At 51.9% G+C, this 13077-nt stretch overlaps 2 protein-coding genes and 1 long non-coding RNA gene across 7 annotated transcripts; 1 reads left to right on the top strand and 2 right to left on the bottom strand.

Moving 5' to 3' along the window:
- Positions 1–503: 503 nt before the first annotated feature.
- On the bottom strand, positions 504–4837 carry stard3nl (STARD3 N-terminal like). 2 transcript variants are annotated; one of them, XR_008954156.1, is made up of 9 exons: positions 4671–4837; positions 3773–4067; positions 2548–2625; positions 2373–2450; positions 2200–2253; positions 1944–2061; positions 1582–1680; positions 1367–1514; positions 504–1334 (listed from the first exon to the last, which is right to left on the bottom strand). XR_008954156.1 is itself a non-coding variant. In XM_057057876.1 (8 exons), exons 2-8 carry the CDS (start codon positions 3968–3970, stop codon positions 1450–1452), a joined length of 690 nt encoding a protein of 229 aa, XP_056913856.1. In that variant the 5' UTR covers positions 3971–4067; positions 4671–4837; the 3' UTR covers positions 504–1449. The 2 variants fall into 2 exon arrangements, 1 of the variants encoding a protein (XP_056913856.1); XM_057057876.1 differs by having other exon boundaries at positions 504–1514.
- LOC130539499 (double-stranded RNA-specific editase B2-like) lies at positions 4731–13046 on the top strand. 4 transcript variants are annotated; one of them, XM_057057866.1, is made up of 12 exons: positions 4731–4871; positions 5530–5686; positions 6138–6366; positions 8174–8260; positions 8341–9155; positions 9790–9907; positions 10126–10294; positions 10369–10520; positions 11072–11225; positions 11314–11495; positions 11693–11874; positions 12133–13046. In XM_057057866.1, exons 3-12 carry the CDS (start codon positions 6279–6281, stop codon positions 12298–12300), a joined length of 2115 nt encoding a protein of 704 aa, XP_056913846.1. In that variant the 5' UTR covers positions 4731–4871; positions 5530–5686; positions 6138–6278; the 3' UTR covers positions 12301–13046. The 4 variants fall into 4 exon arrangements, with proteins under 4 accessions (XP_056913846.1, XP_056913845.1, XP_056913844.1 ...); XM_057057865.1 differs by having other exon boundaries at positions 4743–4880; XM_057057864.1 differs by lacking the exons at positions 4731–4871; positions 5530–5686 and adding an exon at positions 5910–5993 and having other exon boundaries at positions 6055–6366.
- On the bottom strand, positions 5147–6085 carry LOC130539505 (uncharacterized). Its single transcript, XR_008954157.1, has 2 exons — positions 5971–6085; positions 5147–5763 (listed from the first exon to the last, which is right to left on the bottom strand). It is a non-coding gene; the product is annotated as an uncharacterized LOC130539505 (long non-coding RNA).
- Positions 13047–13077: the final 31 nt, after the last annotated feature.

Here is a 13077-nt window from a genome sequence, read left to right as displayed (position 1 = left end):
AGCTCTGCTCTTCACCTCTGCTGCTCTCTTCCACCTTCTTCACGGGAGAATCCGTCGCCACCTTCATCTGCTTAAATTCCCCTGGAAACGGGAAGTTGCAGCTCTGGACACGCAGGTCACCCGGAGTCTCACGTTAGCATCGCGAGGTTTCACGCTAGGCGGCGTCCAGGTGTCCGGGCGCGGCGTCACACCTGAAGCAGCCATTTCTCCTGCTTCGACCAGAACCGGCTGTGTTTGGGCCCGGCGGACCCGTTCAGGTGGAGACTTGTAGACTCACTGTTGTTCACAGGTGTCCTGAATTCTCGACGTCTGTCATTGAAAACGTGGATGAAAAAACGACTAATAAAATGATTCCGGGAGCAGCTTCGTGTCTTTCTGCTGTGGCTCGATCACACCTGATCCTTGACGCCCACTTTAGAGGGGTCAGCGTGTCGCTTCCTCGCGTGTAACCATGGTAACCTTCACGGATGAGCGTGGTACAAACATCACAACCAAAACGAGCATTTGGTAAAGTGGTTTTTAGAGAAAAAAGACAAAAAGCCCAGATTTGACGTGAATTCTATTGAACAGACACAAAATGCATAAAATCAAACGTCTGTTTTCATGACATGCGTGAAAACGGGAATTTAAACTTCATCCATCCGGATCTTCCCAAACTACAATCGTGTTTAAAACTCGTTAAGGTTGACAGCAAATATTGGCTGACTTTAGGCGCCTTTAAAACATTAATAACGCAGCAAACTTGGTTCCTTAAAAGTGAAGCAGCTTGAACTGGTTGAGATTCAAAGTCAGGATGCTGGAGAGTCCGGACTTGTTGAACCGGATCCAGTCAACAGCTGATTCACTCCTGTTCGGGACACGAGCCTGTGGAATTAGCATGCTAACAGCCACCAGCAGGTCACCCTGCTGTGACCAGGGCACATTCATTAGCATTAGCATTAGCACCTACAGTAATTAACAGTAGATATCTGGATTTTAAGGCTGATGTCTCACAACCACACGAATTGCCATGGTAACGTGTGAGGCGAGTCCAGATCGGGACCAACGTGCTGTTGTAGCTAAAATCCAGCTTATTTTCTTAAACCAACCCGTGTGGAAATAAAAAACACAAATTTACCATAAAGAGAACTGAAAACTGGATTATGAGACTTAAACATTTCCTTCAAAATAAATCAACCAAAGTTCTGAGATCAGGGAGCAGAACCGGGCTCAGTGGAGCAGAACCTTTCAGTGGACATGCAGGAGGCCGAAAGTGCCGAGCCCCGAGTCGCAGCGGCAGAAAGAGTAAGGCAGAAACGTTCCCTCGGCCCAGCAGGGGGGGGGGGGGGGCCTTCGTCTCCAGGAGAGGAGCTCTGAGGAAGAGGAGCTCTGAGGAAGAGGAGCTCTGAGGAAGAGGAGCACGGCCGTGTGACCCGGTCCAGTCTGAGCTGAGCCACGTCCTGGCACCTGCTAGGTCACCCGCTGGATCAAGCCTTTCTCTGGATCGTGCTTGTCATCCAGCTCCTCATCAGAGTCTGAAAAAAGGCAGAGCGTTAAGACGAGTTCGGCGCACTGCCGTTGCCATGGCGACACGCCACTGACCTGCCACGGACTCTGGGGGAGAGTAGAACTGTCCGTCAGACACCGGACCGGGATACAACAGAGGAGCTCGCGCCGCCTGTTCCGCGATGGACAAATGCCCTGCAAGACAAACCACGCAGGTGAAATTAGACACCCCCACCAGACACCCACTTCCTGTCACTCATCTCCGGTGACCCTTCAAAATAAAAGTACAAAAATCCTACAAGACAAATATCAGATTTTAAATGAGCGACGCTGGTGAAATAGCTTTACAATATTTAATAAGTCAACAATGTGAGTAATGCAACAATAATTTGCTGATAAAATCATTCAAAGTGTCCTAATATGATCAGTAATAACGGCACTAATCAGTAAAGACTCACTGTACTCATCCTCGTTCTCCTGAGGCAGAACTTTGAAGTCGAGCAGCCACGTTTCGATCCAGGCCAACACGAAGGAGATGATGGGCAGCAGGTACCCAAAAGCCCCCTGAGTTAGCAGCTACACGCACACAAATACGGGTGCACGTACTTTAATTCAAAATCTACACGGGTGCAGTTCCGATACTGAGCAGCAGGGGGAGACAGAGCCCAGGTTTCCCCGGGGTGACGTCACTCCCCGGTGCATCACGTGACTCACCTTCGATAAAATGACTTTGATGATGAGGAACGCACAGCAGACTGCGGTGGTGATCTGCAACAGAGGACACATGCACCCTTCACCCATGTTCATGATTAGTGTGTTTATTAAAGAATTCCAGATTTCCGTTGGGAATTCTGGTCTCAGGGGGGCTCTGTGCATCTGAGACTTACGGCGATGGCCCACCAGTGGCGCAGCTTACAGACGGCGTAGGCCAGGATGAGAGCGGCGAACCTGAAGACTGCCAGCAGCTGTGGGAGGAGAAGAACAGGAGCAGAATAAGACTGGAAGGGTCCAGCGGCCGGGTCAATGTGACGGTGAGATGGTCTCGCTGCATCAAACGCTTACAAAGATGTCAAAGAAGGAGGCGTGGTAGTCGTAGTGCAGAACTTCCCTCTCCAGCTGCTGCTGAATCCCACCGTTAACCTGCGACACCACAGACGCAGGAAGAAGTGACAGAAGAAGAAACTTCAGGTGCCCAAATGCCTCCTGGTTGCGTGCTTCTCTTTAATTACGTCTATATTTGTGAGGACACTTCTGCTGCTCACATCAACCAGCAACTGTTTCCCTCCAACACACTAAAAGTGGAGAAACTCTCACAATCCGGCTGTAAATGGGTCCTGTGGGGGTCCGGGTGGGACAAAAGAAACTTCGTGAGCGCCATCCCAGAACCTGCTGGCACCAGCTGGTCCATGGAAGTGAGAGACAGATGGGGACACGTGGGTCCGCTCAGCTTTAGCAGCACCAGCGGCCTAAAACCCTCAAATACTCCTGATGCTCCGGAGCTTTTGACCTTTCCCATGACCCTGAGGGTTCAGCCCCTCCCCTGAGGCACCAGCCTCCCTCGATAATGTGATCAACCTCAGAAACCAAACTCTCCGTCACGGCTGCTGACCGGAGGAATCAAAACTGGACTTTACGGTTTGTTCTTCCTGTAATCTGGATTTGATTCTTCACGGAATCACAGAAAAACCCCACAGTTGAGACACGGCCTGTCCGAGGAACTGAGGATGAAAACAAGAAAAAAGGGAACAGAGAAGCTGGTTCGGATGTTAAATGCTGATTCACTTCCTATAAAAAGTTAAAGTTTAATTTATGGGTGTCAAGGTCCAGAATCCCAGAACAAACTGAAGCAACGTGTCGATACGAAGGCACACAAACGGGTTCAACACTCAACCCGTGTTACAATATCCTGCTTAAAAAGAGGAGGGACATTAAAAAAGCAAAGATTAAAAGTTCCCAGCGCTGCTTTTACTCTCCAGGAGACCCAGATGAGGTCACTTCCTGTTTCTGGTCTGGTGGCAGGTGAAAGCGCCGTCGATGTTCCTGACGTGTGACCGTAACCGTGCCAAGACGGAGCTGCTCCGACTCAGAGAGGAGAGCAGCAGTGCAGGTCCAACCGGTCGGTCAGGCCCAAAGTTCTGCAGAGCCAAAAATAACCACTTCCTCTTTCACGGGACGGGGTCACGACCTCTGGTCAGGCCTCAACGGGGACGCCAGGGTCCCCGAAAGTGTGGAAGCTGTTGCACAAACCGGAGCGAAGCGAACACACACACACACACACACATCTTACATTGAGCTCTATGATCCAGAGCATCGTGACGAACAAGAGGTCAAAGGTCACAAAGAGGCAGAAGGTCCTCCTCACGTCCGAGATGCACTTTTTCTGCCCGGCTTCATACGACTCCACCCTGGCGTAGACGGAGGCGGCGTTGAAGGACCCCACCCCTGCCAGCCTGGGCTCGGGGCTGCTGCCGCCGTGGCTGGCCATGGCTCCGGCCCCTGGGGGCCCACAGAGGGGGGCTGGTGCTGGGTTCAGGGGAGCTGGCTCCTGGGGGGAGGGAGGACTCGCTCTGCCATCACTGCATCTGCAGGAAGAGACGGAGAGTCCTCAGTGCACGTCTACGGTGGGGGGGGGGGACGCCGCGGTCAGCATTAGCAACACACACACACACACACACGGTCACAATGTTGAATCTGTGGCCCTGAACACGAGACGCTGCGGCGGAGATTCACTTCCGGTCTCCTCGAGCCCACTACGGCTGAGGGAGGAAGCGGCTTTAAAGGTCCGGACAGCAACACGGAACCGCCTGATGTCCCACCCTGCCTAAAATGGAGCCTCCCTGCTAATCACACCAAAACAATGTCCAGGTGGACTGAAGGATGGCAGCGGGGGGGGGCTGGAAGGCTTTTCTGCTGGATGATGCTTGAACGCACCACGAACTCGACGCGATGAGGAGCCGCAGCAGGAAGCGCAAAGTGCAGCAGGACGGAGCCACCGACACCAGAGCAGCAGCGTCCTGCTTCCAACCCGCAAATCACGAGCTGCTGAACGAAAGCTGCTGAAACACCGAAGCCGAAAGCGTCGCGGAGACATAAACAGCATCGTTTTATTCATTTGACAGCAGCGACGCAGCCATTACAGCTGTGCCCTTAAATTAGGGTTTTAAAGTCTCTTCCGTGTGTTTTACCTTTGAATGGTGCTCAACGGGGCGTTGTTGCTGTTCAGAAGGAGCCGAAAGACGGTTTCGATATGCAGACATGCAGGTTTGCACCTCTGCGACTGATCATCTGTTTCCTCATCGCCTCAGACAGGAAATGAAAACTGCCGTGAAGGATTCTGGGACATGTAGTATCGAATGGGTCGGGCGACAGCGCAGCCAGGAGCTATCGTGGGTTTTGTATGTTGAGATGTTCTCCGATAATATTCAAATTTGACGTAAATGTTTGATATTTAAATATAATGATTATTGAAATCAATAAAAATGATCCCTGAAATGGCGCCACCTGAACGCTTGAGGGCGCCGTTGATCCGAATAAGATCAGCTCCGTTTTCAAGAAAGAAAATTTAAATTAAAAATAAAGAAATAATTCTGTGGCACAGAAAAGCTCAGAAAAGCTCATAAAAGTTAAACACGTATGTTTCGAACATCACGAGATGACTGACTTTCTTTTATGATTTGGTTCTTTATGTAAAATCGTAAAGAGATAAAAGTATATTAAATTAGCTGATCTTTTCATTTATTAACAAAAATGCTTTAAATGACCAGAGTTGTGAGAACTGTGTGATCTTATTGTAGCTCATGAAAATAAATTGACTCCAATTCTGCTTCTACAACAAATTCAATACAAACGTTTCGCCCTGAAAACATTGAACTAATTTTAGTTTTCTGCGTTTTAACTTATTTTCACAGTTGCATTGATAATAATAATAATAATGCAGCGCATCACTAATCAGCCTGATGAGCAGGTAATTATAGATGTGAGAGGGCCGATAAAGGCACAGCTCAGTCAATCACTGAGGAGATCTGATCTCACCTTCTGCCTCAGAGGAACCAGCAGGAACCAGGAGGAACCAGCAGGAACCAGGAGGAACCAGCAGGAACCAGCAGGAACCAGCAGGAACCAGGAGGAACCAGCAGGAACCAGGAGGAAACATCTCATCAGCACTTTCAAATATTCATGAAATCTAATCAGCTTCATCAAGGTGTGATGGTGATTTCACAGTATAATGAATCTCACGCGCTCCAGTCGAGTGTGACCGGGTGACGTCACAGCTCCACTCTGAAAACACACACACACACACACACACACACACACACACACACACACACACACACACACACTCAGTGTCAGGCTTGATTATCACAAAGCAAAACCCCTTCAACAGGAATTCTAAAGTTGTTTCGGCATTTTGTGAGTGTGTGTGTGTGTGTGTGTGTGTGTGTGTGTGCGCGTGTGTGTGTGTGTGCGTGCGTGGGGGGTTCGGACCGAAGAGCAGACGTGACCCAGAAGTCCTGGTTCAGCCACCAGATCTGCGCGCGAGCGAGTTCTGCTGCAGCTCGTGACCGGAAGCCTCTGTGCTCCAATGATGCCTGACTTCACCTGGTCCTGGTTCCGGACCGGTTCACAGGTAAGGACGGTTTTCATCCCTTCAGTTCGAGACGTCCTCAAGCCCCTCCCACGCCGTGACGTCACTGCCCGCTGGGCGGAGCCAGCGTGCGTCGATCAGAGCTGCGCTCAGAATCTTCAGCCTCCAGGAGGGAACCTGGACTCTGGACCTGAGGAGAGCTGCAGCAATGGAGCGGGTGGACGGGGAGGAGAACGGCAGGTCCAGGAGGAGGAGGAGGAGGAGGAGGAAGAGGAGGGGGGCGTGCACAGGCGGAGGTGAGGGCTCGGCCGTCTTTCTCTCATTCGTACCGGTCCGACGAGATTTACGGTCCTAAAGTTCCAAAGTTCTGATCCAAAGAAGAAACCAAAGAATCGAAGTTTGTCGTTACGCAACAGAAAGGAGAGAAAGTCGATTTCTGAAGTTTGAGGAATTTGAGGCTTGAACACGTGTGATGCCATAAAAGTCTGTTGTCATCATAATCACAGTGGGATTAAACGGTCATTGTGCGCGTGCTAATCCCGAAAGGCTGCAGATTACTGCCTTTTATTCAAGCTGCATTAGTCCACTTCCATTAATGGCCCCTGGAAATCCTGCTGTTCCTGACCCTCTCAGAGGAACCGTGGAGATCCAAGATCTGAGGAGTGGACCTCCTCCGGTGGTTCCTGCTCTCAGAGGAACCGTGGAGATCCAAGATCTGAGGAGTGGACCTCCTCTGGTGGTTCCTGACTGCTCTCAGAGGAACCGTGGAGATCCAAGATCTGAGGAGTGGACCTCCTCCGGTGGTTCCTGCTCTCAGAGGAACCGTGGAGATCCAAGATCTGAGGAGTGGACCTCCTCCGGTGGTTCCTGACTGCTCTCACAGGAACCGTGGAGATCCAAGATCTGAGGAGTGGACCTCCTCCTGTGGTTCCTGCTCTCAGAGGAACCGTGGAGATCCAAGATCTGAGGAGTGGACCTCCTCCGGTGGTTCCTGCTCTCAGAGGAACCGTGGAGATCCAAGATCTGAGGAGTGGACCTCCTCCGGTGGTTCCTGCTCTCAGAGGAACCGTGGAGATCCAAGATCTGAGGAGTGAACCTCCTCCTGTGGTTCCTGCTCTCACAGGAACCGTGGAGATCCAAGATCTGAGGAGTGGACTTCCGCGTCCATGGTGGAGACACCCTGGACGGCCTGGATCAGTCCTGAGCGAGTCTCTGTCCTCTGGACACATTGAAGTTTCTCTTCATCTCTCATGGCCACGAGGCCACTAAAGCCTGGAGGATTATGGGATGCATGAGCCCAGCACTGGTGGGTTTTCTGTCCATGAAGCCTCCAGTCCTGCACCAATAAACAAATCAGTGGAACTAAAGACATTTGGGTCCATCTGGTGGACAGTCTGTCCTGTGACGCCCCAACCAACAGCTGCTGCCTCCTGTGGAGCTTTGTCTTCTACATCTGATGCTTTTGGGCTCAATTGGGCTTTATTGTGCAGCCAAACTTAGCGAGCGGTGTCACCGGGCAATTCTCCTGAGTGATGCCCCCCCCCCCATTAGCAATATGGTTTCTGCCCATTTAGCTTGATTGCTTCTAAATCTGCCGGCTCAGAGCTTCAGCAGCTGTTCCAAAGATGCAGGCAGGAGTTTCCGGTTCTCCCAGAGTTCTTTCCTTGTCTTCAGAACCCTGAGGACCGTGAGGGACCAGCTGCTCCCGAAGAGCTTCGACCCCCCCCCCCCCCCCCCCCTCCGTCCCAGCCTCAGTCGGAGCAGCAGAAGATTCCCAAATGTTGCCACGTTTCTTCGCCCTTGAGGAACGACGGTCAACAGGAGCAAATGAAAGCGCTCCTCATTAATTATGCCGGGCTAATGAGATTACCAACAGCTGTCACACACACACACACACACACACACACACACACACACACACACACACCACACACACACACACCAGGCGCCGTGCTTAATTGCATGATTCTATTAAATAAGGCTCATTAATGGTGGCTGGATGGAGGAACGTTGTTTCCGAGGCTCCAGTTGTTTTTTAAACGGTTCAGATCCAGGAATCTTCCTCCTGCTGGTGGAACCTCCGACTGTTTTGCTGTTTTTCAGGACAAGACGACCTGTTTTCAACCCTCTTCGGTCCCGCGAACGAGCGAGAAGCTCCGGCGTCGTCGGCCGAGGACGTGGACGACTCAAGTAAGACGCTCTCACTTGGAAAATCTGACGCCGATAATGTCTGAGGAGCTCCAGCAGCCCGATCCTTGTGGTCTGTCCAGGTGTGAGCAGTGTGGACCGCCAGGTGGTCTTCCTCCAGAAAGGTCCAGACTGTGTGAAGAGGAACCAGGAGGAGGGACCCGATCGGGGGCTCCACCAGACCCAGGCCAGCTGTAGGAGCTCGGCCTGGGCTGTGACCCAGAAGAACGCTCTGGTGCACCTGAACGAGCTCCGACCCGGGCTGAGATATGACATCACGGCGCGCCGCGGCCCGCTGCACGCCCCGCTCTTCTCCGTGGGCGTGGAGGTCAACGGCGTCCACTTCGAGGGTCGAGGACCCACGGTGAAGCAGGCGAAGCTGCGGGCGGCAGAAGGGGCCCTGCGGTCCTTCATCCAGTTCCCAAACACCTCGCAGGCTCTCGCCACCGTGGGGAACCTCAGCAGCACCTTCACAGATTTCACAGCAGACCAGGAGGATCCAGGAGGGCTCCTCACAGAGGCCGAGGCCCCAGGGTGGGGGGACAGTCACCAGTGTTGGAACCAGGGACAACGGGTCCGGGTCACGCTGGTGTCCTCCACCAGACAAAAGCCGGGGGCTCTTCTGGGGCCCCGCAGTCCTGTGGTGATGCTCAACAAGCTGCGGCCTGGTCTCAGGTACACGTGCCTGACGGACAGAGCTCACAGGAGGCCCACGAGGAGGTTCATCATGGTGGTCAGGGTGGAGGGGAAGGTGTTTGAAGGCTGTGGGCGCAGTAAGAGGGCGGCCAAGGCCCAGGCAGCTGCTGCCGCCCTGGGGTCCATTTACAACATCGGCCTGGGACCACAGAAGAAGATCATGGGTCTCCAGGGCAACACAAGCAAAAACCAGCTACCTCAGGTGAGAAGGTCTGTCTGTTGTTGATGTTGTTGTTGAACCTGAACCATCCACTCCCTCCCGCCTGCTCGGCTCCTGAGGAACCCGTCATGTTTGGGCCACGATGGGGGTCTCCTCGTCTTCCTCCATGTCCTCTTCATCAGTGTTAGCTGTACCTGAGTCCTGAGAGCTGGTTGGTGACCTGTTGGACTCTGATTCATCGTCCCTCATGTCGAATCCTCGTCTCAGGAGATGAGGGTTGATGTTGCCTGGATTTCCACACATGTGGATCTGGAGACGCCTCCTCTCCAGTGGGAGCTGTCTGTCAAACAGCGTAACGCACTGATGAACATTATTACAGCACATTAGGGATGAGGAGGAGCGGCAGCAGACCGAGGAGCTGGGGGAGGAGCGGAGGGGTGGTGTGGAGGGCAGAATAATGGTTTACACGCTCATCACGCCACCTTGTGCCTGCTGATCTCCACCCAAGATCTTAAATCTGCACCTTTTATTCCTGACAGCAGCATTTATCGTCTGGGCTCTTCGGGCTCTTTGGTCTTAGATTCTAGAGCAGAACTGGTCTCCAAACTTTGGATGAATGACACCACGGTGGTTCTGCACCACCAAACCTCAGGTCATGTGACATGTTCTTCTGCAGGTCTTTGCAGAATCCATCTTCCATCTGGTGAGAGAAAAATACAGCCAGCTGACGGACGGTCGTGCTTCGGCCTCGCGGGGCCGTCACAGGTTCCTGGCTGGGATCGTGATGACCAGAGGTGAGTGGAGGAGAAATGACCAGAACCAGAACCAAGGCCTCAAAGCACTCGCGGGTCCAGGGAGGGGACGGTCGTCCTCGCCGGATCTCGGCAGCAGCCTGGTCCTGAGGGCTGGTGTGATGGTTCACTCATGAACCTTTCATCAGCTCCTCTCAGGACCACCCGTCTCCCATGAAGACGGGTGGTCCTGTCCTGACATGGTGTCCATCCTCCTCTAGGGTTGGACCTCCGATCGGCCCGGGTGGTCTCTCTGGCCACAGGGACCAGGTGTCCGGGCCGGGCCGGCGCCCGTGACCGCGCCGGGACGCTGAGCGACTGCCATGCGGAGGTCATCAGCCGGAGGGCGCTGCTGCGCTTCCTCTACTGGCAGCTGGAGCTGCTGCTCCGGTAGGACCGCCGCTCCCTGTCGGGACCCCACGGTTCGTGTTCTGATCCATCTGTGGACTCTTTCCTCTCTGAAGCGACCCGGCAGACTGTCAGGAAGAATCCATCTTCACGCCCAACACCGGCGGCGGCTGCAGGCTGCGAGATGGCGTCCTCTTCCACATGTTCGTCAGCTCGTCGCCGTGCGGAGACGCTCGCCTCAACTGTCCGTACGAGAGCCGGGCTGCACGTGAGACCTTCCCCCTCTCGCTGCCTCCTCCTCATTTAATTATTGTCTGTTTGTGTCATTTGAGGTTTGAATTCCGTTCTTATCCGCTTCTCGATCCCACCTCAGGCGCTTTCATTTATTTTTAAAGGTGAAATCCACCATAAAAGACTGGAGCTCTGTGAAAACATGAATAAGTAACGCAGCAAAAATCAGAGCGGATATTTTAACTGCAGCCGCATTCTGAAGAAAAACGCGTGAAACAAAATCTGTCAAATGTGTTTAAGAGCAGAGAAATCCCAGTGCATTGTGGGTAAAAGCGTAAGTCGACCTTCCCCTTCATCCTACATGCTAACACAGCCAAGCTAACATCTCAATTTATTCAAATTAGAAAGCTTAATGAGCTGAGTCTGATGGTGAATGTCAGCAGGTGTTTTAAAACTTCAGTAGCAGCATCAGAAAAACAATTACTCACAAGATAAAAAGTTTTAGAGCTTCTCAAAGGAACGATGATATTTTTGACCCACGCAGGTCTGCTGGAATTTATTTAAACTGCTGTTTGTGTGACGGCTCAGATCCCAGCAGGAAGTTCCACTGTCACCTCAGGGTGAAGGTGGACGGCGGCGAGGGCACGCTGCCGATCACGGCCCGGACGGGCGACCAGAGGGGCAGCGAGGAGGCCCCAGGAAGACCTCTGGGCTCCATGTCCTGCACGGACAAACTGGCAAAGTGAGAACCGGACAAAATCGGACAGATCTGGGAAGAATTTCCTCTTAAAGCGTGATATCATATTATCATCCAAACGTTTGTCTCACAGGTGGAGCGTAGTCGGCCTGCAGGGGGCGCTCCTGTCCCACCTGATTGAGCCGGTGTACCTGCACAGCCTGACGGTGGGGACCCTCAGCCACACGGGCCACCTGAGCCGAGCCATGGCCCGTCGCCTGGCCCCCGTCAGGCAGCAGCTGTTTCCATACCGACGACAACAGCTGCTGCTCGGCTGTAAGTCACAGCAGCAGCCTCAGCCTCCTGTCACACACGTGTCACGTCACACAACCGCATATTTGCGTTGTTCTGCAGGTGACCACTAGGGGGCGGCAGAGACGATTTAACCCCAATCAACAATATTTTCTCATTGTATTTTACCTAAACTCGAGAAAGAGAGTATGAAAGCGGTCGGGTTTTTTGAATGACTTCAGGTCTGAGCAGCAGGGAGGTTCGGCCAGCAGGAAGGTCACCAAACATCAGCACCAACTGGAGCTACGGCGACGGAGGTCTGGAGGAGGTCAACACCTCCACGGGATGGAGGGCCGACACCAGGAAGCCCTCGCGGCTCTGCAGACTCGCCTTGTTCGTCCGCTGGCAGCAGCTGCAGCAGCAGGTGAGTCGGGGCCAGAAAGGCAAACGGAGACTTTGCCTCCATCAGATTGAATTAAAACAAACGGCTGAATGAGGAAAAACCTCAAATGAAGAGGGTTTAAAAGCAGGGTTTCAGTTCCACTGTGAATTAAAATATGCATGCTGAGCTCAGCTACGCTTTAAACTTTGATGACCGTAAAAGTCATAATTATTTACAGAAGTGTCGCGCAGTTCCTGTCGTCTTCGTCAGTATTCCAGCTTTTGCCGCGTGTCTCCTCAGCTGAACGGAGCAGGAGCTGCCCAGGCTTCCTATTCTGGCTGGAAGGGGGCTGCTGGACGGTACCGAAGAATGATGCAGAACTTCATCAGCGCTCTGCAGGATGGAGGCCTGGGAACGTGGCTCCAGAAACCTCCAGAGCTGGGCCACTTTTACTGCAGTCAGGACTAAAACGCAGCATTTTGGTGTGGTTTTATCTAAACTAACAGATAATTTACTGGATTAACACCTTACATTACAACATGTGACCCTCAGAAGACCTCACTTTAGCAGAGAAATGGGAAAATAACAAAAAGGAGGGAAAATTAGACTGATAAAAGTCAGATGTTTCTTAATGTTGCTTTCAAAGGGAAAATGCTGTTTTTGAAATCAAAGAATCAGAACTATATTTTTTGTTCTCCTAAATCTTCATTCATAACTCAGAATCCTCCACAGAAGACTCCCACATGCAAAGAATAACAATAAATAACCAAAGATTTGGCCTCATGCTTCACATTTATCCTACATATTTTGTAGAATTTAGTCATCAAAAACAGTCAAATGATATTTTAATTCCAGAAACCCTCGTCAAAGCTGTCACACTCGTGTAAACTAGTTTTCTGTTTGTTGTTTGGTTGTTACGTCATTTCCGCATCTGAATTGTTGTTTTAAATGTGACCGTGAGGGGCGGGGCCACCTGGTGGACGTTTGTGGTATTACACACAGATGACACGTTCGAGTCACTTTATACTATAAAGTTTAGAGCATCCTCACAACCCCTAGATTCCATTTATTCGTGTGTTGTCAGTGTTTTGTTGTGTTGACAGAAATGTTTGAAGCTAAGAATGTAAAAGAAGACTCCTTTTCATTGACTTATGCTTTTATGACCATGTTTGCTGGGGCCTCTTTTTAACTGGCAATAAAGTTATTTATCTTCATTTTGCCAGAGGACTTTTTCTTCCAAACTAA

This window comes from Takifugu flavidus, chromosome 15 (assembly GCF_003711565.1).
Source record: "Takifugu flavidus isolate HTHZ2018 chromosome 15, ASM371156v2, whole genome shotgun sequence".
Taxonomy (NCBI): Eukaryota; Metazoa; Chordata; class Actinopteri; order Tetraodontiformes; family Tetraodontidae; genus Takifugu; species Takifugu flavidus.
This window is presented reverse-complemented; position numbering and strand designations above follow the sequence as displayed.